Source organism: Artemia franciscana, chromosome 14 (assembly GCF_032884065.1).
Source record: "Artemia franciscana chromosome 14, ASM3288406v1, whole genome shotgun sequence".
Taxonomy (NCBI): domain Eukaryota; kingdom Metazoa; phylum Arthropoda; class Branchiopoda; order Anostraca; family Artemiidae; genus Artemia; species Artemia franciscana.
The window spans coordinates 9,066,142-9,088,945 of NC_088876.1; the positions used below are offsets into that span (position 1 = coordinate 9,066,142).

General features: G+C 33.2%; 1 protein-coding gene and 1 long non-coding RNA gene across 2 annotated transcripts in view; one reads left to right on the forward strand and one right to left on the reverse strand.

The window, feature by feature from the left end:
* LOC136035282 (nephrin-like) overlaps positions 1-22,804 on the reverse strand; it is a 255,108-nt gene that overhangs the window by 132,415 nt on the left and 99,889 nt on the right. Inside the window, exon 6 of the mRNA XM_065716966.1 lies at positions 13,889-14,037. Within this exon, the coding sequence (XP_065573038.1) occupies positions 13,889-14,037 (149 nt within the window). The remainder of the gene's footprint in view (positions 1-13,888; positions 14,038-22,804) is intronic.
* The window catches only part of LOC136035283 (uncharacterized), a 50,771-nt gene continuing 33,300 nt past the window's right edge, over positions 5,334-22,804 (forward strand). The window contains exon 1 of the long non-coding RNA XR_010619387.1: positions 5,334-5,544. This is a non-coding gene — a long non-coding RNA (uncharacterized LOC136035283). The remainder of the gene's footprint in view (positions 5,545-22,804) is intronic.

Below are 22,804 nucleotides of genomic sequence, written 5' to 3' on the forward strand. Positions count from 1 at the left end.
AAAAGCAATCAGGTGAATGGTCGAAAAGCTATATGTTGAACACCAGTTAAGGGGGATTTAGTGCCGTGCGATTGCGCATTCGGTTCTAAGGACACAGATAGTCTATACAAAATAAACGGTTGAAATAGACGTTTATTGCATAGCTTTGTTAAGCTTGGCTGATTGATTTAAGGCATAATGAACTTCCGCTCGAGATGTTACCACAGTAATTATTTTGGCTTTAGTTACGTTATTACATAATTCTGCAACAACTAGGCTTGTTTTATGGTACATACACTCTAAAATATCTAAGTTATGTTTAAGCATAGCTATTGTCTTTTATTTGTCTTACTGTAATTTAATTTTACTGGAAAAATATGAATAAATGTGCGTTGTCAGTTTAATATACATATGCTTATATTTATTCCATAAAATGTTAATAATATTTGATTTATTTAAGTTATAACAGTGAAAATATTAAAAAAAAATGTTTTTTTAATAAAGTTAAAATGATCGTCTTGCCCTAGGAAGGCAAAGTGGTTTTAAGCCCTAAAATGTTCATTTCTGCACGTTGTTAGTTTGGATCGGTTATTTATTATAATTTCTGCTCGTTTTGGGTTTTATATATTTATCGATGCTGATTTGTAGTAGTTTTACGCTTGGTAGAACATTTGATTGTATTTTTGCTCATTTTTGGTTTAATGGGGCTCTTTATTTTTCTCTGGAACACTTATTTTGTGAGAAATTTTTTTTCTAATTTATTACTGATCGTTTTATATTAACATAGTCTTCTCAGGGAAAAAGAAAACAATAGTTGAAATCTTCTCGGCTTTTCTTTAAGAGTTTATAGTTTGGCTTGCTACTTGAATGATGGAGAAAAATTTCAACGATTTTTAACATTATATACCCATTTCAAATCTGGAAACAGGTAGTAGTGTTTAATTTAATTTTATATCTCCTCTAATTGACCTGGAAAATAAAAAAATTCATGCCATTTTTAAAAATATCTATCCATGTTATTTGACAGCTTGGATACACTTACACTATTTTGATTTAGTTAAATTTTAAGAGCAAAAGTAGGAATAGAAGTAGCCCCAAAAGTTTGAACATAATCGTCAGTCGTTCTTGGAATACTGCTGAGATGGCTTTGTTGGAAATCAGCATATATAGAGTGCTTTTTGATTTAATACTAAGGCAACAATTAGTTTTTAAACATAACGGACAAATTGGATATCCGTTTGGGATTGACCGACGCAATATCCCTAGAGATACAATAACAGGACCGTTCACCTATTCTGAACAAAATATCCATCTTAAATTTGATTCGAAGTGTTTGGAAAATTATGAGCTAAAGAAAAGGGCTGACCGCCCTCCAATCACTTTTGACTCTTAAAAGAGTACTAGAACTTTGAATTTCCAATCAAATTAGCTACTTTAAAATATCAAACGATATTACTTACAATGATAAAGCAGCACTGCCTATGATATTGCTTATATCCCTTTTTAATACTTGTATGCGTGTAATTTTTTCGTTTATTTGAATTAAATTAATTTTGTTTCGTTTTAATTGAATTTCGTTTAATTGCCCTTAGTGTCGTTAGTTGCAGTAACCATAGAAGTAGTTTCAAAAGTATACACATAGTGTCTTTTGGCTAGTTCAAATTCTGTAACAGCTTACCCTGAAAGGTCTAACTTAATAATGTAAGGTGCTATTGGGATATTGGTTTGTCACCCTATTGAAAATCTACATGATCCTAGTTCGTTTTGATTTAGTTCAGCATCCGCCTGAATATTCCTTGAAAGCTTCACTTGAATACTCCTAGCTTGTGTAGTAGAAATAGTTGTAGTAGCAGTAGCAGCATTAGTTGCAGTATGCAAATAGCACCTTTTTTTCAGCATCCCCTTCAACACAATATGACATTTTTAACTAAATACCATCAACCGGTCCTGATGCATTACTGATACGTACTCATGACAACCTATATGGACTTCGTTTGTTTCGATTTATTTTAATACAGTTACAATATTCCCAAAAATTTTCGTATTAATACCCTTGGGTTTATTAGTAGTAGTAGTAGCACCAGTAGTTATAGTAGTAGCAGTGTGAGTAGAGTTAATAGTAGTAGTCTCAGCTTTAGTAGAATTAGTAGCAGAAGCAGTAATGATAATAGTAACATTAGTAGTAGTTGCGGGAGTAGAAGCAGTATTATTGTGATGCAAATATTGAATTTTGGTTAGTTCAATATCCCCCACAAAGAGCGAAAGTTTGATTAAGATATTGTGTATATGACCTTTTGACGACCTGCACACAGATGGCAGGTTGTCATCCGTTAAACAGAAATTTTTAAAAATATTCCCTGAAAATGACACCTTCATACCATTAGGAATAGTTGTAATAGTATTCACAGGGTATAACTTCTCAACTTAATACAATTAGCCACTGCTATGATATTGTCGATTTGTTCTTTTGATAGCCTGTAGCCTCTCCTGTTTTTTTATATTCATATACTTCTTGAAATTTTCATCTTAATTCTCTTAACGTTACAAGTAGTTGCGATAGAAGTAGTAGTTTGAGCAATATTAATAGTAGGAGTAGAACTAGTAGATTTTGTAGTAGCAGCAGTATTAATAGTGGTGTGCTCATATTGCCTTTTAGTCAATTAATCTTCCCCTTTAAGTATTCTCTTAGTGTTCTTACTCAATACACAAATCAATCCTTAAGATACGCTATTTTGACAATCTAAATGCACATAGTTTCTTTTGTTAGTTCGAATTTGCCATCAATATTCTCTCAAATTTTACCTTCATAGACTTAGCCTTAAAAGCACTATAATAACAGCAGTTTTGGTGGTAATAAAATTACTTGCAGTGTTAGTGTTGCATTAGTAGTAGTAGTAGTAGCTATAAGAGCAGCAGGAATATTAATAGCGGTAGGAGCATGTGCATATTGCCTCTTGGTCAGTCGAACATCGCTTTCGTGATGCCCTGGAAATTTCACCTTATCACGTCCGTCAAGCCGTTCAAAAATTTTGCTCAATTGTGCTTTTGACACACTTTTGACACCCTTTTCACCTTAATACTTTAAGCCTTACAGGGTGTTGCACCTGAAGTGAACACACTTTTGACACCCTTTTCACCTTAATACTTTAAGCCTTATAGGGTGTTGCACCTGAAGTGAACACACTTTTGACACCCTTTTCACCTTAATACTTTAAGCCTTATAGGGTGTTGCACCTGAAGTGAACACACTTTTGACACCCTTTTCACCTTAATACTTTAAGCCTTACAGGGTGTTGCACCTGAAGTGAACACACTTTTGACACCCTTTTCACCTTAATACTTTAAGCCTTACAGGGTGTTGCACCTGAAGTGAACACACTTTTGACACCCTTTTCACCTTAATACTTTAAGCCTTATAGGGTGTTGCACCTGAAGTGAACACACTTTTGACACCCTTTTCACCTTAATACTTTAAGCCTTATAGGGTGTTGCACCTGAAGTGAACACACTTTTGACACCCTTTTCACCTTAATACTTTAAGCCTTACAGGGTGTTGCACATGAAGTAGTAGTTGTACTAATTTAGATACGCTCTTTTGACAATCTGCATGCGCTTAATGTGTTTTAATTTAGTTCAAATTCCCCCTCAATATTTTGTCAAATTTTAAACTTCATACCTGTAGCCTTAATTGTACTAGTATCATAGAAATAGTGGTAATAGTAGGAACAGTAATAGCAGTAATAGCTTATAATTATTAGCAGTAAAAGCAGTATTAATAGCAGTTTTAAAAGGTATATTTTGACTTTTGGTCAACTGAACATCCCTATCATGATGCTCCTAAATTTCCCTCTTGATATGATAAGCTGTTTCAAAAAATTTGGTGATACGCCCCTATCAGCAATCTGTATAGACTTTGTACATTTTGATTTAATCCGACTTTAACTCAACGTTTCCTTACATTTTTTTTCAAAATCCTCCCCCTTAGTAGTACCCGCTGCAAAAGCTGTAGTTTCAGTGATAGTAGTGGTAGTAGTAATTGCGCTTATAGTAGTAGTAGAAGCAGCAGTAGCTGTGGCAGTAGTAGCGTGAAAATATTCCCTTTTTGGTTAGTTGATCATCTCCCTTATCATTTCCTGAAAATTCCAAATTAATATACTCAGTCATTCTTGAGTTACACCCTTTTGACCACCCATATACACATGATATGATATAATTTAGTTCAACATTCTTATCGAAATTCCCTGATAGACTCATCTTAGTGCCTTTCGTATTTTGGGAAAGTAGAAGTCAAACATGTAGACCTTTTCTCAATAACATTTTCTCAATAACATTTTCCCAATACTATATGTAAACATTGAAAAAATTACATAGCTTTCTAGCCCTTGCCCTGAGGCCTCAAGTGGGGGTTGACATTCTCAGACACATAATTACTGAACCTTTCAACAATACTGAATAAAACTGATGTCCCAAAAACTTTGCTTGGATGTTTGTTATGGGAAATTAAGGGCAGGGGGGGGGGGTGTTTCTTTCAAATAACTTTGGCTCTCAAAAAAGGGTACTTAAACTTCCAATTTAAATTCAAATGAGACTCATCTGAATTTCATACGAGAACCATTACATAAAAACCTTATATGCTCCCAGGGAAAAACTTACAGCCCTTGCCATAGGGCTCTGGGGGGTGTTACCAGCCCTGGAGATATTGTTATATGTTCTTTCGGCTATTTTAAACAAAACTGCCCTCGCACCATTCCAATCAGATACATTTGGTGATCAGAGATGGTAGTTGGAGGGGGAGGCTACTTGACCTCCATCACTTTAGACTCTTAAAGGGAACTAAAACTTCCAGTTTCAGCCAAATAAGCCATCTCTAAAGCTTATACAACAGCCTCTTTCATAAGAACCTTAAATGCCCCAGGGGCATAGCTTAGAACCCTCACCCTCCGGTTCAATTACTAAGAAAGTAGTTCTTTTAATTGTCAAGACGATTATTCATAACAAACCATATCAGTCTGTCTATTTCTGTATTGCCTTATGTGTATTGTCTCGTATCCTACTTATTATGCCTTTGTGAACATTGTTGAACCTTTGTGTACACCTTCTGAATATGATAAAGCTCCACCTTTTTCCTTTCACCAAGTGGTTGTTCCACCATGGACACAAAACATCGGATTTATTAAAACAGACAAAAAGGTTGTCTAATGCCTTTGTTTGAATTATAAACGAGTTATTGATTTTTTTTTTCTTTTGTGCTTGTGTGTTATACCACAAACACTCAAGTGCTTCATTTAAGTAGAACCTAAGTAAAACTGGTTTTTATGACCATGCATGAAATTCATTTAGTTTGCGATCTGTATTAATAGAGAATAGTATCTGACCATAAATATTAAAATGAAAATTTGGGATTTACCAAAGACTGAAAAAGAGGCAATTAGATTTAAAAAGAGGCAACCATCTGAAATCATATCTAGCGGAACATATATAGCGTGCAGCAGTGAAGTCAGAAGGCAGGGATCCTGTGAACGCGATTCCTAATGACATCGTTACGTTCTGGGTGGCCTGCATTCCGTAAGTTTCTTCCGTAGTTTCCAAAATTTTATTAGTAAAGTATTATATTTTCATCATATTTTGTGATATATCATTAAGATTGAGCGTCAGAGAAACGGGTTCTACCTAGGTTCTGCTTAAGTGAAGCACTTGAGTGTTGGTGGTATAATACATAAGTACTACCCTTTTTTCATTTACCATAGAGGTTATTCTTGCGATTTGTTGTAGTTGTTGTGTTAATGTAAAAGGTTCTTCTTTTTCTACACTCTCATAAAAATTTAGCCAGTAGATCTGTAATATTATTCAAGGGGGTCTTGACGCACCTGTTGTATTTGTAGAGGTAAATTTACTGAAAACGTACTGCTTGCTTAGTAATATTAGCCCGTGCTGGAGACTGGCTACCTTTGGAAAAAAAAGTTACAGTATCTTTCTAATTAAAAATTATCCAACCAAAATTTAAGTTTCAGTCCTACGCATTGAAACTAGTATTTCTATTAAATTTTTTTCTCTTCAATCTACATTTAATTTCCCTCTACTAAAAAATTCAAACCACGCATTCAAAATTACAATATTCTTTATTTTATTTGTAACGATCACAGTGGCATAAATTAGGGGTGAAGATATGGGAGGGGGCGTGTGCCCAACCTAGATTTCCTCCACATTGGTTCAATAAAATAATTCTGATTTAATTTTGATTGAAATTAGCCTGTTTTGATGTTTTCAGAGTAAATTTGAAAAATTATCAAATTTGCCCCTCATCTATATCCCTAAGGACCTATCCCGCCACTGCTCTTAAATTTTTGTGAATTGTCGCCACTTGACGATTATGTGACACAAATTTGCGATTTACTCAAAGAGTGTAAGGTCAATGCTTATAATTACGATTACACCGAATCAGATCGTTGCGCTTGTAACAAAAGGATTTTCGACACATTTTCGACACGTTCCAATTCTCGTTTTCGTTTATCTTCTAACCACGTGTATCTTTGCACTTCATTTTCATTTTTGATGGGCTCTAATTCTCGTTTTCGTTTATCTTCTAACCGCGCGTGTCTTTACTTTTAATTTTCATTTTTGACTCGTTTTTGGATTTTGATTCCTTCAGACACTTTAGCCATGGCCTTTGCTTTAGCTGTCCATATTGGTCTTATTGCAACTGATGGTTCAGGCTGTCGATTTCACATCTTATCACGCATGATAGTTTAGGTACTGGTTCCACAGAATCGTCATTTGTAGTAAATGCAACTGCAAATTTTCGTTTTTTATGCCCTCCTACAGATATTGTTTAACTGACTAAATTTGGAAACTCATCTATCTAACATAAGAGGAATGGCATCATATGATATCATGACGTACATGAAGTCTCTGTATTTTTTTACATACATAACTTCATTGTAATTTTTACTACATCAAATCACTTGGAAAACCAAAATTAAGGCTCTTAACGAAGATTCTCAGACTTCTGACCTATCTAGATAGTTTTTTTATGCGAGAATATCCCAAGATAGAAAATTTTCCCGCAAAAATATTGGGCCGCAAATATTTGGGCGCTTCGCGCCACCCCAACACCTAGTTGGTGGGGGCGCTTCGCGCCCCCCCCCCCCCCAAGCCCCCCCGCGCGCGTAAGTCGTTACGCGCCATAATAGTTACGCGCCATTGTAGTTGTGTCCCTATGTCCCACCTGTGAATATAGATATATATATATATATATATATATATATATATATATATATATATATATATATATATATATATATATATATATATATATATATATATATATATATATATATATACATATATATATATATATATATGGTTTTAACTACGTAAAACTTGCGAATATACAACATTCTTTGCTGTCCCATTGTCTTTGCATATAAATAGATTGTCAGGTTTACCGACTCTTGAACATGCAACATATAATGGTCCATGGGAAAACAATCTGTATTCAGACCTATACCTCATGATTCTAATGATTGCCCTTGAGCTTTGTTGATGGTGATTGCTAATCGACCATTCCCTGTCCCGGTGTCCCGGTCGTCATTTATATCCCCCTGTTTCCCCCGGTGTCCCCGTTGTAGTTGTGTCCCTGTGTCCCGGTCGTCATTTATATTCCCTGTGTCCCGGTCGTCATTTGTATCCCGGTGTCCCGGTCTGTATATACATTCGTTTTTTAGTTTTGTTTTTCTCCTTTATTTTTTTCCTTTTTTTTCTTTTTTAGTTTATTTAGATTTTTAGATTTTTTAGTTTTTTTATTAGTTTTTAGTTTTTTTTTTCTTTTTAGTTTTTTTGTAGTTTTTACCTTCTTTTTAGTTTTGTTAGTTTTTTTTTTTACTTATGTCCTGGTCGTCATTTATACTCCCTGTGTCCCGGTGCTTTGTTGATTGCTAATCGAACATTCCTTTTGTCCTGGTCGCTTTCTCTTTGAGTGTCGTCATTTATTTTTTTCTTTTTTAGTTCTTTTAGTTTTTACCTTTTTTAGTTTTTTTTAGTTTTCTAGATGGAAATTTTTTTAGTTTTTTCCTTTTTTTCTTTTTAGTTTTTTATTGGTTTTTACCTTTATTTTAGCTTATTTTTCAGTTTTTTCCTTTTTTTTAGTTTTTTTTTTATTTTTTATTTTTTTTTTTTAGTTTTTTACCTTTTTTTAGTTTTTTTTATTTTTTTTAGTTTTTTAGCTTTTTTACTTTTTTTATTAGTTTTTAGTTTTTTTTGTAGTTTTTGCCTTTTTTTAGTTTTTTTTTAGTTTTTTATTGGTTTTTACCTTTATTTTAGCTTATTTTTCAGTTTTTTCCTTTTTTTTAGTTTTTTTTAGTTTTTAGTTTTTTTAGTTTTTTACCTTTTTTTAGTTTTTTTAGTTTTTTTAGTTTTTTAGCTTTTTTATTTTTTTTATTAGTTTTTAGTTTTTTTTGTAGTTTTTGCCTTTTTTTAGTTTTTTTAGTTTTTTAGCTTTTTTATTAGTTTTTAGTTTTTTTTGTAGTTTTTGCCTTTTTTTAGTTTTTTTCTTTTTAGTTTTTTTGTAGTTTTTACCTTCTTTTTAGTTTTGTTAGTTTTTTTTTACTTATGTCCTGGTCGTCATTTATACTCCCTGTGTCCCGGTGCTTTGTTGATTGCTAATCGAACATTCCTTTTGTCCTGGTCGCTTTCTCTTTGAGTGTCGTCATTTTTTTTTTTTCTTTTTTAGTTCTTTTAGTTTTTACCTTTTTTAGTTTTTTTTAGTTTTTTAGATGAAAATTTTTTTTAGTTTTTTCCTTTTTTTCTTTTTAGTTTTTTATTGGTTTTTACCTTTATTTTAGCTTATTTTTCAGTTTTTTCCTTTTTTTTAGTTTTTTTTTATTTTTTATTTTTTTAGTTTTTTACCTTTTTTTAGTTTTTTTTAGTTTTTTTAGTTTTTTAGCTTTTTTACTTTTTTTATTAGTTTTTAGTTTTTTTTGTAGTTTTTGCCTTTTTTTAGTTTTTTCAGTTTTTTTTAGTTTTTTATTGGTTTTTACCTTTATTTTAGCTTATTTTTCAGTTTTTTCCTTTTTTTTAGTTTTTTTTAGTTTTTAGTTTTTTTATTTTTTTACCTTTTTTTAGTTTTTTTAGTTTTTTAGCTTTTTTATTTTTTTTATTAGTTTTTAGTTTTTTTTTGTAGTTTTTGCCTTTTTTTAGTTTTTTTAGTTTTTTAGCTTTTTTATTAGTTTTTAGTTTTTTTTGTAGTTTTTGCCTTTTTTTAGTTTTTTTAGTTTTTTAGCTTTTTTATTTTTTTATTAGTTTTTAGTTTTTTTGTAGTTTTTGCCTTTTTTTAGTTTTTTCAGTTTTGACGTCACCGGATCCAGTTTTTTCAGGTGACGTCACCTGATCCACAGATCCACAGATCCACACACAGACAACTTATTTTTATATATATATATATATATATATATATATATATATATATATATATATATATATATATATATATATATATATATATATATATATATATATATATATATATATATATATATATATATATATATATATATATATATATATATATATATACAAGTATAGCTTTCTATAAGCTTTCAAATAAGATTAAGTACAGAAAATACTTATATTGAAGTTCTAAAGTCTATTCCGTCAATTGTATTTTAACGAAAACCGTATGTATCCTGAACAGTGCTTTAATTTTTCAAAACACTGACGAAATATAAAAAATGATTCATTGGAATAATCAAGATGCCTGGAAAGAACGAAACAAAAAGAATGAAAAATTAAAGAATGAAAATAAACGGACTGTTTCAAATATGATATTAGTTCATATAAATCCCAGTAATTCAGAATTCTCATTTTGTTTTCAGTAAAATTCTCAGTTTTGTTTTCAGTAAAGCGCAAATGACGCAATATATTTTTCAAACGTTTATGGTTAGCAGATTAGGAAGATGGTAGTAACCAAACTTCTGTTTGCAGTAATTTTGGTTTGTCTTAAGTTTAACTTGGATATACAATTTTATTTTTATTCGTTTTAAGATATATTTACTCATTTGTATCAGTGTCTCTTATCATGATATGTCAACATCTGTTATAGGTTTAATATAGTTCTTCTGCTTTTCATCGAAAAACTTCTGTTTTGAAGAATGCTCATAAATAAATTCTTTCAACATTTCTTGAAAGTTTCAGCTAATTGTCATTAGCCGTTTCTGGGATATTGTAGATACACGCTTTTGACACCTGTGAGATGCATATAGTTTCTTTTGATAGAGTTCGAAATCCCTGTTTTTCTCTCAAAAGTTTCAACTTAGCACACTGAACTCTTCCGGAGATATTCCACCCACCATTTTAATAAACTGGATGCACATAGTATCTTTTGATTTAGTTTAACATCCAATGAAATTTTCAATTAAATAGCATTACCCAGTCCCGAGACATTGCAGGTATGCCCTTTTGACAAGTTGGATACCCATGTTTGTACTATAATTTAGTTCAAGATCCTAATCAATATTTTGCGAAATTTTTAACTTCATACCCTTGTTTATGAATACATTATAGAGCACAAATTTCCCCTTACATTTTGTTTGTTTATTGGAGGTATTCGTCTAACTCGATTAAGCCCACAGTGTCAAGGGCTGAATTGGAGTGTGAAGGGCTGTTTATGAATACATTATAGAGCACAAATTTCCCCTTACATTTTGTTTGTTTATTGGAGGTATTCGTCTAACTCGATTAAGCCCACAGTGTCAAGGGCTGAATTGGAGTGTGAAGGGCTGTTTATGAATACATTATAGAGCACAAATTTCCCCTTATATTTTGTTTGTTTATTGGAGGTATTCGTCTAACTCGATTAAGCCCACAGTGTCAAGGGCTGAATTGGAGTGTGAAGGGCTGTTTATGAATACATTATAGAGCACAAATTTCCCCTTACATTTTGTTTGTTTATTGGAGGTATTCGTCTAACTCGATTAAGCCCACAGTGTCAAGGGCTGAATTGGAGTGTGAAGGGCTGTTTATGAATACATTATAGAGCACAAATTTCCCCTTACACTTTGTTTGTTTATTGGAGGTATTCGTCTAACTCGATTAAGCCCACAGTGTCAAGGGCTGAATTGGAGTGTGAAGGGCTGTTTATGAATACATTATAGAGCACAAATTTCCCCTTACATTTTGTTTGTTTATTGGAGGTATTCGTCTAACTCGATTAAGCCCACAGTGTCAAGGGCTGAATTGGAGTGTGAAGGGCTGTTTATGAATACATTATAGAGCACAAATTTCCCCTTACATTTTGTTTGTTTATTGGAGGTATTCGTCTAACTCGATTAAGCCCACAGTGTCAAGGGCTGAATTGGACCAAATAATTTGCCTGGACAATCCGGGAAGTATACGCTGGTGTCAGTGGCATAAAGAAAAGGCATCAGCTTCAATTGACAATTGACTTTCATTCTTCCATAATTATTCGTTAAATAGCTTGGGGCTCAGACAAAACCAGTTTTATCAATTTATCAATGTCTTCACTTCTCGATAGCCGCTAGTGTAATTAGAACTATTCCAATTCAATTTTCTCGTTCACCAAGCGGTAGAGATGAATAAAAATCTTTTTGGAAACTGCCATAAATTGCATCAGAGCTCCAAAGCAAGAATCGCTGCCAAAACTTCTGTGGTAAAATTATGCGGATCAGATTTACGCAGCAACGACGGCTGCCGAAATACCCGCAATAAGAACTGCTGCATCAGACTTGCTGTTACAAATGCCGAACTTTATTTTCATTGCTTTCTTTCTAATGATAATATTTGATGAACTAAATGAATCAAAGTTCGTGGTAAGGAATTGCAAGTACGGAGTGACTCGCCCAATAGTAAACAAAACACTAAAGAACGGAATTTGGACTAAAATTATTACCTCAAACGAATGACTTTTTATGCTGAATCCCTTTATAATAAATTCATTAAGCTTAAAGCTACCCATCAAAAGCTATGAGCCTGAGAAAATTTGCCTGATTTTCAAAAAGGAGAGAAATTGGGAATTTCGCGTCTTTTCAAAAAGAGGAGAAATATCCGCGAAAATTGGGAATTTTGCATTTTTGCCAGAAGAAAGATCAAGGATGCCTGTTTATTGGTTGTTCCCTTTTTGTTTCGTTATTTTGTTTCCCCCAGGGATGTTCATGTCGAACCAGTAATCCTAGAAGATTGGATGAGGGCTCATTTGGAGTGAAAATAAAAGTTGTAGTTCCCTTTTCAAGTGCTCGAAAATATTGGCAGGCAGCTATCCCCAAAACTCTTGCACCTTTTTTTTCCCATTCACATCTGATAAAAATTTTGAGATAGCCATTTGGTTCAGCATAGTTGAAAGGTCAAATAATTATGTCTATGTTAATGGTATGACCCTTTACAGTCCTTGTGGAAAGAGATGTAAGTTATGCAATTCGGCCATTACACATAGTATTCACTATTGTGAAACACACGGACTTTTTTTCGGAAGGTGGGACTTCCACAATGAGAACTTTCCAAGGAGAAGACATTTTCCAGAGGGATTCTTCTTCGGAGAGGGAGGGAGATTACATGGCATGATTTTCAAAACCATTGGAAATTAAATAAAAAAAATAAATGGAAAGTAAGGAGGAACATTAGAACTTAAAATGAGCAAAAACTATTCTGTATATGTTGGGGCTACCCTTTTTTCAGCCCTCATCCTTTAAGATAAAGCTTGACGTTTTATCATAACGCTATAAGAAAGACAGCTCAAATACAAGGGCCGTTGAATTTAAATGAGATATGTTTTTAAATGAACTTCAAGATATTTTAGAATAAAGAGTCAGGTCGAAGAAGGGCAGGGCTCCTATATACAGAATAATTTCTATTTGTTTTAAATTATTATATTATTCCTTACTTTCAGCTGAAAAAAACTTTTTTTTTATTTAATTCAATAATTGGTCGGTGTCGGAATTCCATTGGTGATCAACTAATTTAAAGTCTTCTCGTTCGAAAACATCTTTTATCCTAGCCTATATCATCGAAAATGGTTATGTTACCATGATGTAAAAATGAAATGCCAAAGTTACTTTTATGCTTTCTGTAGATAGTTTTATTACAGCTGAAGCAATTTTATCCCATAATTAATTCAATTTTATCCCAGAATGAATTCTAAAATTAATTCAGAATTAATTTCCTAGTTTCAGCTTTTTACTTATATACAAAAAATTAAGTAAAATCTTGAAATCAGCTGTGCAATCAAATGGGGAAAAGAACATTTCCAAAATAAACACTACAAACTTTGGGACTAGTCAAACTCATAAGTAAGTAGTCAATATAAAAAGGGAGGATAAATATACAATGATGGAAACATGACAAAATCAAGTCAAGATTGAGAATACAGATCTAAAACGGAACTATTCTTTCAACGTCACCTTGTCTCCTGTTATTCTTTTCGAAGCATTGTGTGAGCTGAAGAAGGAAAGGAAAATATAATTAAATTAATAAAATTTATAAGGCAATTCACAATATTAGAAACATAGTAAATACCCATCATTTGAGGAATGGCGAAAAAAGAGAAAAACAACAAAAAAATTAACGAAAAGTAAAGTATAAAATAGTTGAAACATGTCATTTTAAGTTGAACGGATTAGAGAGATAGATGGAGAGAGAGAGAGAGAGAGAGAGAGAGAGAGAGAGAGAGAGAGAGAGAGAGAGAGAGAGAGAGAGAGAGAGAGAGAGAGAGAGAGAGAGAGAGAGAGCCAGTAAGACAGATAGACAGAGAGATAGACAGGAGAGAGGATAGAGAGAGAGAGAAGGAGGGGGATGGAAGTGTGTGAGAGAGAGAGAGAGAGAGAAAGAAAGTGAAGAGAGCTAGAAAGAGCGAGAGAGAGAGGATAGTAACAGTGAATAGCTCAAAATACTATAATTCAATTACCACTCCCAGCTCTTCTTTAAGGACATTATCCATCCACCAGGTAAACAAAGGAGGAGGTCTTGCACCATAGGCTCGACATACAAGATTTGCTTCAACTCCGGCAGAAAGATGCTTAGTAGTATCATCAATTTTTACTTCAATGGGACGAACTAAAATAAAATGTACAGAATAGTTGCTTAAAAAAATTATACCTGTTAAGAGTATAATCTAAGGTGCATTCTCACAAGATAAAATGAATACTTTAGGAATTTATGAGGGACTAGATGTTAGAATATTATTTTATCATGGAAAGAGAAAAGAATTCCAAATGAGAGTTTAAGCTGTGTTTTACTCTGAAGGGACTTCAGTTTTTAAAAACTTAAGGCATTCCAAAGGAGTACTTTATTTTCGAGGCTATGATGATTCCCTGTTTGACCTTTTCAATTTTTGGAAGCCACTACAATAGCTTTTGCATAGTGAATGTAGTGGATTTGTTATTTGTAGGGTTTACATGCAGGGGTGTCGTTTGGGGCGGGGATGGCAACATGGGGGGATAATTTGCAACCCCGATAATCTGGATAAAAAATAATATTATACAACCAATGCCCTTTGACTATCCAAATATGAACCCCCTCTTGACCCCTCCCCCCATAAAATGCTGGAGAGTCGCTTCTGTTTATTCCAGGATTTACAAATAATTACTCGGTGATATTCTACATAGTATTCTCAGCTAGTTTTATGGCACTTATGCGTCATTGATGACAAGCATGATGTTAGACAAAAATTGCTACGAGCATGATAGATTAACAAAACCGCAAAATGTTTATTTTTGTAAATACGGGGCTGGTAAGTCAATCAAAGTTTCGCCAACTGTTGCCTTGCTCATTTGGCAGTTATTCTAAATTGCATTAATTTTCCCTCTCTGCAAATTAAAGAGTGATGTGTTTCCCATGTCTAATTGTTATTGTTTTATCTGCCAATACAAATTAAATGTTCGTCAAAGTTTAGTAGGGACTCTTTCGATCTTGAATTTTATATTAATGTGCCCTTTATTAAGAACAAAATGGATCAGAAGAAGACTATTGTCTTTTCAATCCCTTCTATGCCCCAAATTGCTCAGGTGCTTCACATGCCATCGACAGAAAATTCCAGGATATTCATCAAATAATCACCACCATAAGAGAAAAGAAATATGGTTCTAGAAATGACAAGACTCATGCAGACTAATACATTGCAATAGAAAGCTGGACATGTTGTACCTTGTTGGAATTAGGATTACATGCATATTTCAGAAACAGCATTGTGTATTAATCATCTGCCATTCTCCTTCCCTCCCATTCATAAATATTGATACTTGGCTCTTTCACTTGTGCTCAGTCACCCCTCATTTAGCAAATGTAATAGAGGGTCAAAATAGGGATATGGGCCAAATACAACTTACCGACTCTAAATTAATAAGTTAGGTCGGCATGTTATACAATCTGGAAATCTGTATTGTCCAAGACTTTGGACTAAATAATTAAGGGACTCTGGGTCTCAACTCCCCTTAAACTTCATAAATATAGACATGCACATCCTTTTTCGACTCATAGCTTCTGAGGGGTCATTTACATAAGGGTTTTACGTAAATCAAAGACTGTCCCAGATAAAAACACGACATGTAATATAATTTAATATAATACCACAAAAGTAACTTTGTTAATGTAATTTAGTGGCAGCACCAGCCCTAGAAATGAACCTTTATGGACACCAAATTTGAAACCCTAGGTCGACCAAAACGACGAAATATCGAGATTAATTCATCGGATAAGTTTGGGTTATAGCATTCCATTTATTCCAACCATAAATATAGCCATAGGAGATAGTCAATGAATTTTTATGTGTAGTTCTTTGCTTCTAATACCCAAAACCACTCCTATGAGAGCCAAAAATCCACCCGTTCTTTGCTTCTAATACCCAAAACCACTCCTATGAGAGCCAAAAATCCACCCGCCATTTCAATTGCGTTCCGAGCGTCAAATCTATGTATTTTGGATTATTTTTGATTTGAAAAGTGACTCTCAAAAACTCATTTTACTTGTATATCAAATCTCGACGTAAGCTTGTCCTAAAATTATTGCATTCCCAAAGAACACATCTTCTCGTGGCAGCTAGTTCCCAACTTGCACCAAAATAGTATCACTTCATTCTTATTTTAAAAATAAATACTTAAATTTTTAAAATTTTCTTGAAAGATTAAGGCACGCTGAATAGTGTGTTAACGAGTCACCAGCCTTTACTGTGGTTTCTTGTTTACAGAAAACAAATGATTTTAAACATATATTATGTCACTGAACTGTACCTCGAATATAATGTTGTTACATTTTAAAGAAAATATATCACATTCTTTCAAAGAAATTTTCCCATCTGGACCTACTGAGAAGTATGGAAATAAATTTGCGAAAGACACGATTCCCAACAGGATATTTTATAAGTACAATAACATATTTACTTAAATGACTTAAATGGCGTGGAATTTCAATTTTGATCAAACTTACTTAATCTGGTTGACCACTGTTGTGATACTTTCCTGGTAGTTGATAACAAAACAAATATAATTTATTATTTTTGATGTTTAAAAATAAATTGCTAATCTAAAAGAAAAAAGGCTAGTCGCAAACGGTTGTTAATCTGGTAGCTGATAGAAAGTTGTCCTAAAAAGAATCTTTTGGAATATCAGCGGAGGCTTTGGATGCTCTATGTCTAGTCTTGGGCATTGGGCTCAGTTATACTTTAATTATTGTAATCTTTATGGGCCAGGCTGCTAAAATGGCTATAGGCCAGGTCAGGTTCTAATGCTTTAAATAAAAACGGGTTTCAGGGATAGCCTCCCATGGGGGACCATTCTATAAGTAGGTGCAACGCCTTGCAAAGTCATTTTTCAGATACTCAGTACGGGGTTTCACTTCTTGCATACAATCAAAACATACTATGTTTTCACGTTTTTGCAGTAATGACTTGGAAAATGGTGATACAAATAGATGTATGTCGCTGAGGGGAGGGAGGCTGCTGAATATGCGGAGCTATGTTCTGGTATTAGCTAATATGTCTGTATTTCCTTGGACATGTTGAACGCTAGCCCCAGGAGTTAATTGAACATCAGGATCCCAATCTCACAAGTATAATAGTCCACACTAATACCGCTTTGCTTAATTAATTTTGTAATTGTTGGCTTGCCTAAGTAACAAGGTCAACTTCAGTGAATATCTAATATTTCAAGCCCACTCTACTGCATTCATTGGGTCTAATAGCACCAAGAACATGGCTCTGACAGTTATAGCTCTTCCCAACTCTTGATTTCATTTTATTTAAAATGAAATCAGCAGCCAAATGACAAAAATGAACTGAAATCATGAAACCTTTTGGTTCTATTTCATTCAAATATATAGATTGTGAGGCCTTATCTATTAGTTTAGTGAATTACTATTTTTAATTGATACATTTTGATTCAAGGGTGTGTTTTAAAATGGCACCCCTTAGCCCTAGGCTTATATCTGCAGCATTTAAGCAAGGAAAAAATTGAATGCAGAACGTAATGCTGGGACTTAACAGGAGTAAAGTTTCCCTTTTATATTTCACAGGTGAAGTACTTTCAACTTAATGCCCTTAGCCATTCCTAAGATACTACAGATACGCTTTTTGACAACGCGGATACCCGTAGCATCCTTTGATTTAGTTCAACATCTCTTTTGAAATTCTTTGAAAGTGTCAACTCAATACCCACAGGTGTTTGCAATTTGTTGCTGATACACCCTTTTGACAACCTGTATATAAATAGTGCCTTTTGAATTATTCCAAATTCCTCCTTAAAATTTCCTAGATTTTTATAACTTAATACCCATATCGGTTCCTGAGATGTTGCAGATATGTCCTTTTGACATCCTATTCCGCTATAAAACATATGGTTGAACAATTGCCAATTTGTATTATGTATGATCCTCGTCCCAGGGCCACTGGGGCTCACTAACACTTTTCTGGAAGGCTCAACATTATACTCTTGCTCTTTTCTGAGATGATGCAATGCACCTTTATGGTAACCTGGATGTCCATACTGTCTTTTGATTTCATCCATACCTCCCTAAACATTTCATTAAAGTTTCAACTTACTATCCCTTAGCGTTCCAAAGCTATTAATTACACCCTTTTTTGACAACTGGGATGTACATTTTGTATTTTGGTTTAGTTTAATATACCCTTCAACACTCCTTGAAACTTCAACCACTATACCTTATCCCGTTAAATCCACTATCCCCTAGCGTTCAAAAGCTATTAATTATACGCTTTTTTGACAACCAGGATATACATTTTGTCTTTTGGTTTAGTTTAATATGCCCTTCAACACTCGTTGAAATTTCAACTCACTACCCTTTACCATCCTTGAGATATAGCAAATACGTCTTTTTAAGAAGCTGAATGCACAAAATTTCTTTTGATATAATTAAATAGCCCTTTCAATATTCCCTGAAAGTTTCAGCTTAATACCCTTTGCTATTCCTTAGATACTACAGAAACAGTTTTTTAAAGCTTGGATTCCTGTAGTATCCCTTGAATTAGTTCAAAGTCTCTTTTGAAATTCAATGAAAGTGCCAACTCAAAACCCATAACCGTTTGTAGTTTTTTGCAGATATGTCCTTTCGACAAACTGGATATACATAGTGCCTTTTGATTATGTCCAACATCCTCCTCAAAATTTTCTAAATGTTTTAACTGAATGTTTTAATTTTCAATCCATTGAGCGGGCTGCCAAGACTTGTGACCTCCTTACTATATGAAATGGCTCGGTCAAAAAGATGACAATAATAAATAATATATTTATTTATGTAATATTTTGTTTATATATTTAACAACAATTATTGACAAAAATGTATCATAAGCAAATCCCCTCCAAATTTCACAGCATGATATGGAGGAGGGATAGCCAAACAAATAAAAAAAAACAACAACACAAAAGAAACGAAAAAAAAACAACTTAACATTAACCTCAGAAAGGATATAAAAACAAACAAAACTACAGCATCATATACCCTTCTACCAATTGCATAACACTTCAGACTCATCTCCTTCCTTAATACACCTCAATAAAAATAAAACGCTATTTTTAATGATTTTATACCAATTTAATCAACCAACTATGCATCCTATTATATTAATGATTAAAATCATATTTAGAAAACAGTTCATTTTTGATTTAATTTTTTTAAACAAGTCCACTTAAATTGCTATTTTTAATGTTCTTATTTAACACATTCCATAGCTTACCCCTATAAGAATAGGAGAAAACTCCGACCTAGACGTGGCTAAATTATAAACATAAATTTATTCATTGACCTTGTGCCAGGGAAACAAACTTCATTCAGTTACGTATACACACTTAGAAAAGAAGCGGACTTACCTCTGACGCAATTATACATAAAAACATAGAAAGATATAATATACACAGAATATATTAAAGATAGATACATATATTATATATATATATATATATATATATATATATATTATATATATATATATATATATATATATATATATATATATATATATATATATATATATATATATGTATATTTAGGATAGATATATAGATAGCTACGCTAGATATATAGATATATTGTACACAGAAAGACCATTAACATAAATCACAAATAATAAAGGGCCTAAAATAGATCGTTGGGAAACATCGCATCAAATTAGCTATGGCTGAAAATTGAGCCATTTACTTTTATTCTTTGTAAACGACCAGAAAGGAAACTAATTATCAAATTGAGAGATCTTCCATTAAATCCATACCTTCGTTACTTTTTATCAGCTATAGAATGATCCGCTCTATTGAAAGCTTTAATGTCTAACAAAATTATTGCAACTCGGCAACCTTTATCAAGATAATGATTTATACAATTATTCAGATACGCTATTGCCTTTTCCGTATTTATTTCTTTCCTAAAGCTAAACTGATTAGGGTGTAATATATTAAATTTCTCAAGATGTACATAAACTCTATTATTAATTAACTTTTCAATTATTCGACTTAATAGAGGCAAAACTGAAATGGGTCTATAATTTGACGTACTAGTCCTCTCATCTCCCTAAAATAATGTAAGCACATTTGCTGTCTTAAAAGAACCAGGGAATATGCTAACTTTAAAGTAAGAGTTAATCAATCCCACAAATCTTCCAAAATCGTTGGTAAAATGTATTTTATTACCTTTAGATTTACTTTTTCACCTCCAGCTGAACTTGACTTTATTCTATGAACAATATTATCCACCTCAGTACAATTCGTTGGCCTTAAGTAAAGTGAAACATCAATACCTGCTGGTAAAAATTGCTCAAAATTCTGGTGGATGAATATTTTTCTATGAGCATCTCAAAAAGGTGTACAATACACCTCAAAAAGGATTTCCAGCACCATATACCAAAGACCCATTTTTTATTAAGGTCTTCAGTGCTCTTAACAATAGTAGACCAGTCAAACTGTAGAATCCGCGATTTCAAACTAGAAACCGTTTTAGAATTTATAATAATTAAGGGCTCATTTTGTTTTCCTGCGCCCATTAGGTGTGATAGGGACAAACTCAGTGAATAGGACCCAACAGGAAAATGATCAGATACATCATTTACACCATTTACTTTTGGGCTGAAGGGCCAAGAAAAGTAGATGAGCACCGCCGGTAGGGACTGTAAAATCCAATGCCGTATTCTTTACCTTTACCTTTTTACCAATATAATGAAAAAAAATCACCAATACAACAGCACAAACACATATATAAAAAAAGAAAGAAGGAGAAAAGGAAGATTGTTTTCCTACATTAGTAATAAATATAATTCAGTACTTAAATGAGGCCTTGACCCTACTCATCCATACAATCACATAGGTCAAACAGCATAGCCATACACAATCAACCATAAAGAATAATCCATGGCCAGGCAGTCGTGTCGTAAGTAAGTATAAGTCGTCATTTACCAGATATGAAAAAAGGAAAAGAGAAAGACAAATAAATCAGAGGCAGCAACCCAACACAAGGGCACATCAGGAGAATACACACCTGCCTATAGGTTTTCGGCACTTTAAATTCCCTACCCAGGCAAGTGGCGTGCCTACCATAGATTCGCTATGGTATCCTCGTGCTAGGTATCACCCCCAAATTATATATACCTATGAAAAAAAAATGTAAAACAACCAAGTAACACCCAAACAAATTTATCATACCTTGGTTCTGGCCCTCGTATATTTATATTACGAATTCACAATCTATATTAATACTAAACAACTATTAAAATTTTTTTCACTATATCAAATTTTCTCTATTGACCTGGATAAAAATCAAGGAAATGAATGCAAAATAAGATCATTCGAAAACAAGATATATGCAAAATCCTCCAGAAATCCACTGTCAAATATTAGGAACACGCCAAACTCAGTAACAAAGAAAATCAAAATCAACCAAAGATTTCGCTAAGTATTTCAAGATAATTCTTTCGGTATTTATTTAAAAGTTCGTTATAATGAAAACTAAATCTTTTAAATTGCCAAGTTAATTTACTTGCAGAAAACCTCTTAAAATCAATTTTTGGCTTAAAATTTTACATCTATTTTCAAAATCAACATAATTACTAGAAAATCATTGCATATCTAAGCAACTGTGAGTAAAATGTATAATATGTGATATTTGAGTGTATATTACTTTCAGGGAACGGGAAATTAATCACATCAAAATCGAACTCATCCGTTTTATTATATACTAGCTGTTGGGGTGGCGCTTCGCGCCACCCCAACACCTAGTTGGTGGGGGTGCTTTGCGCCCCCCAAGCCCCCCCGCTGGCGTAAGTCGTTACGCCCCATATTAGTTACGCGCCATTGTAGTTGTGTCCCTATGTCCCACCTGTGAATATAGATATATATATATATATATATATATATATATATATATATATATATATATATATATATATATATATATATATATATATATATATATATATATATATGTTTTTAACTACGTAAAACTTGCGAATATACAACATTCTTCGCTGTCCCATTGTCTGTGCATATAAATAGATTGTCAGGTTTACCGACTCTTGAACATGCAACATATAATGGTCCATGGGAAAACAATCCGTATTCAGATCTATACCTCATGATTCTAATGATTGCCCTTGAGCTTTGTTGATGGTGATTGCTAATCGACCATTCCCTGTGTCGCCGTCGTCATTTATATATCCCCCTGTGCCCCCCGGCGTCCCTGTTGTAGTTGTGTCCCGGTCGTCATTTATATTCCCTGTGTCCCGGTCGTCATTTGTGTCCCGGTGTACCAGTCTGTGATTTCTCTTTGAGTGTCCCGGGCGTCATTTATATTCCTTGTGTCCCGGTGTCCCGGTCGTCATTCGTGTCCCGGTCGTCATTCGTGTCCCGGTCTGTATATAAATTCGTTTTTGAATTGGTATTTTTTTAGTTTTTAGTTTTTTACCTTTTTTAGTTTTTTCAGTTATACCTCATGATTCTAATGATTGCCCTTGAGCTTTGTTGATGGTGATTGCTAATCGAACTTTCCCTGTGTCCCCGTCGTCATTTATATATCCCCCTTTGCCCCCCGGCGTCCCCGTTGTAGCTGTGTCCCTGTGTCCCGGACGTCATTTATATTCCCTGTGTCCCGGTCGTCAGTTGCATCCCGGTGTCCCGGTCTGTATATACATTCGTTTTTGAAATGGTATATGATGAAATAAATTTTTGTATTTTTCTCCTTTTTCTTTTTAGTTTTTTTTTGGTTTTTACTTTTTTTTAGTTTTTTTAGTTTTTTTTCTTTTTTATTTTTAGTTTTTTTTATTTTTATTTTTTTTAGTTTTGTTTTTCTCCTTTATTTTTCATTTTTTTTCCTTTTTTTATTTTTTTTCTTTTTT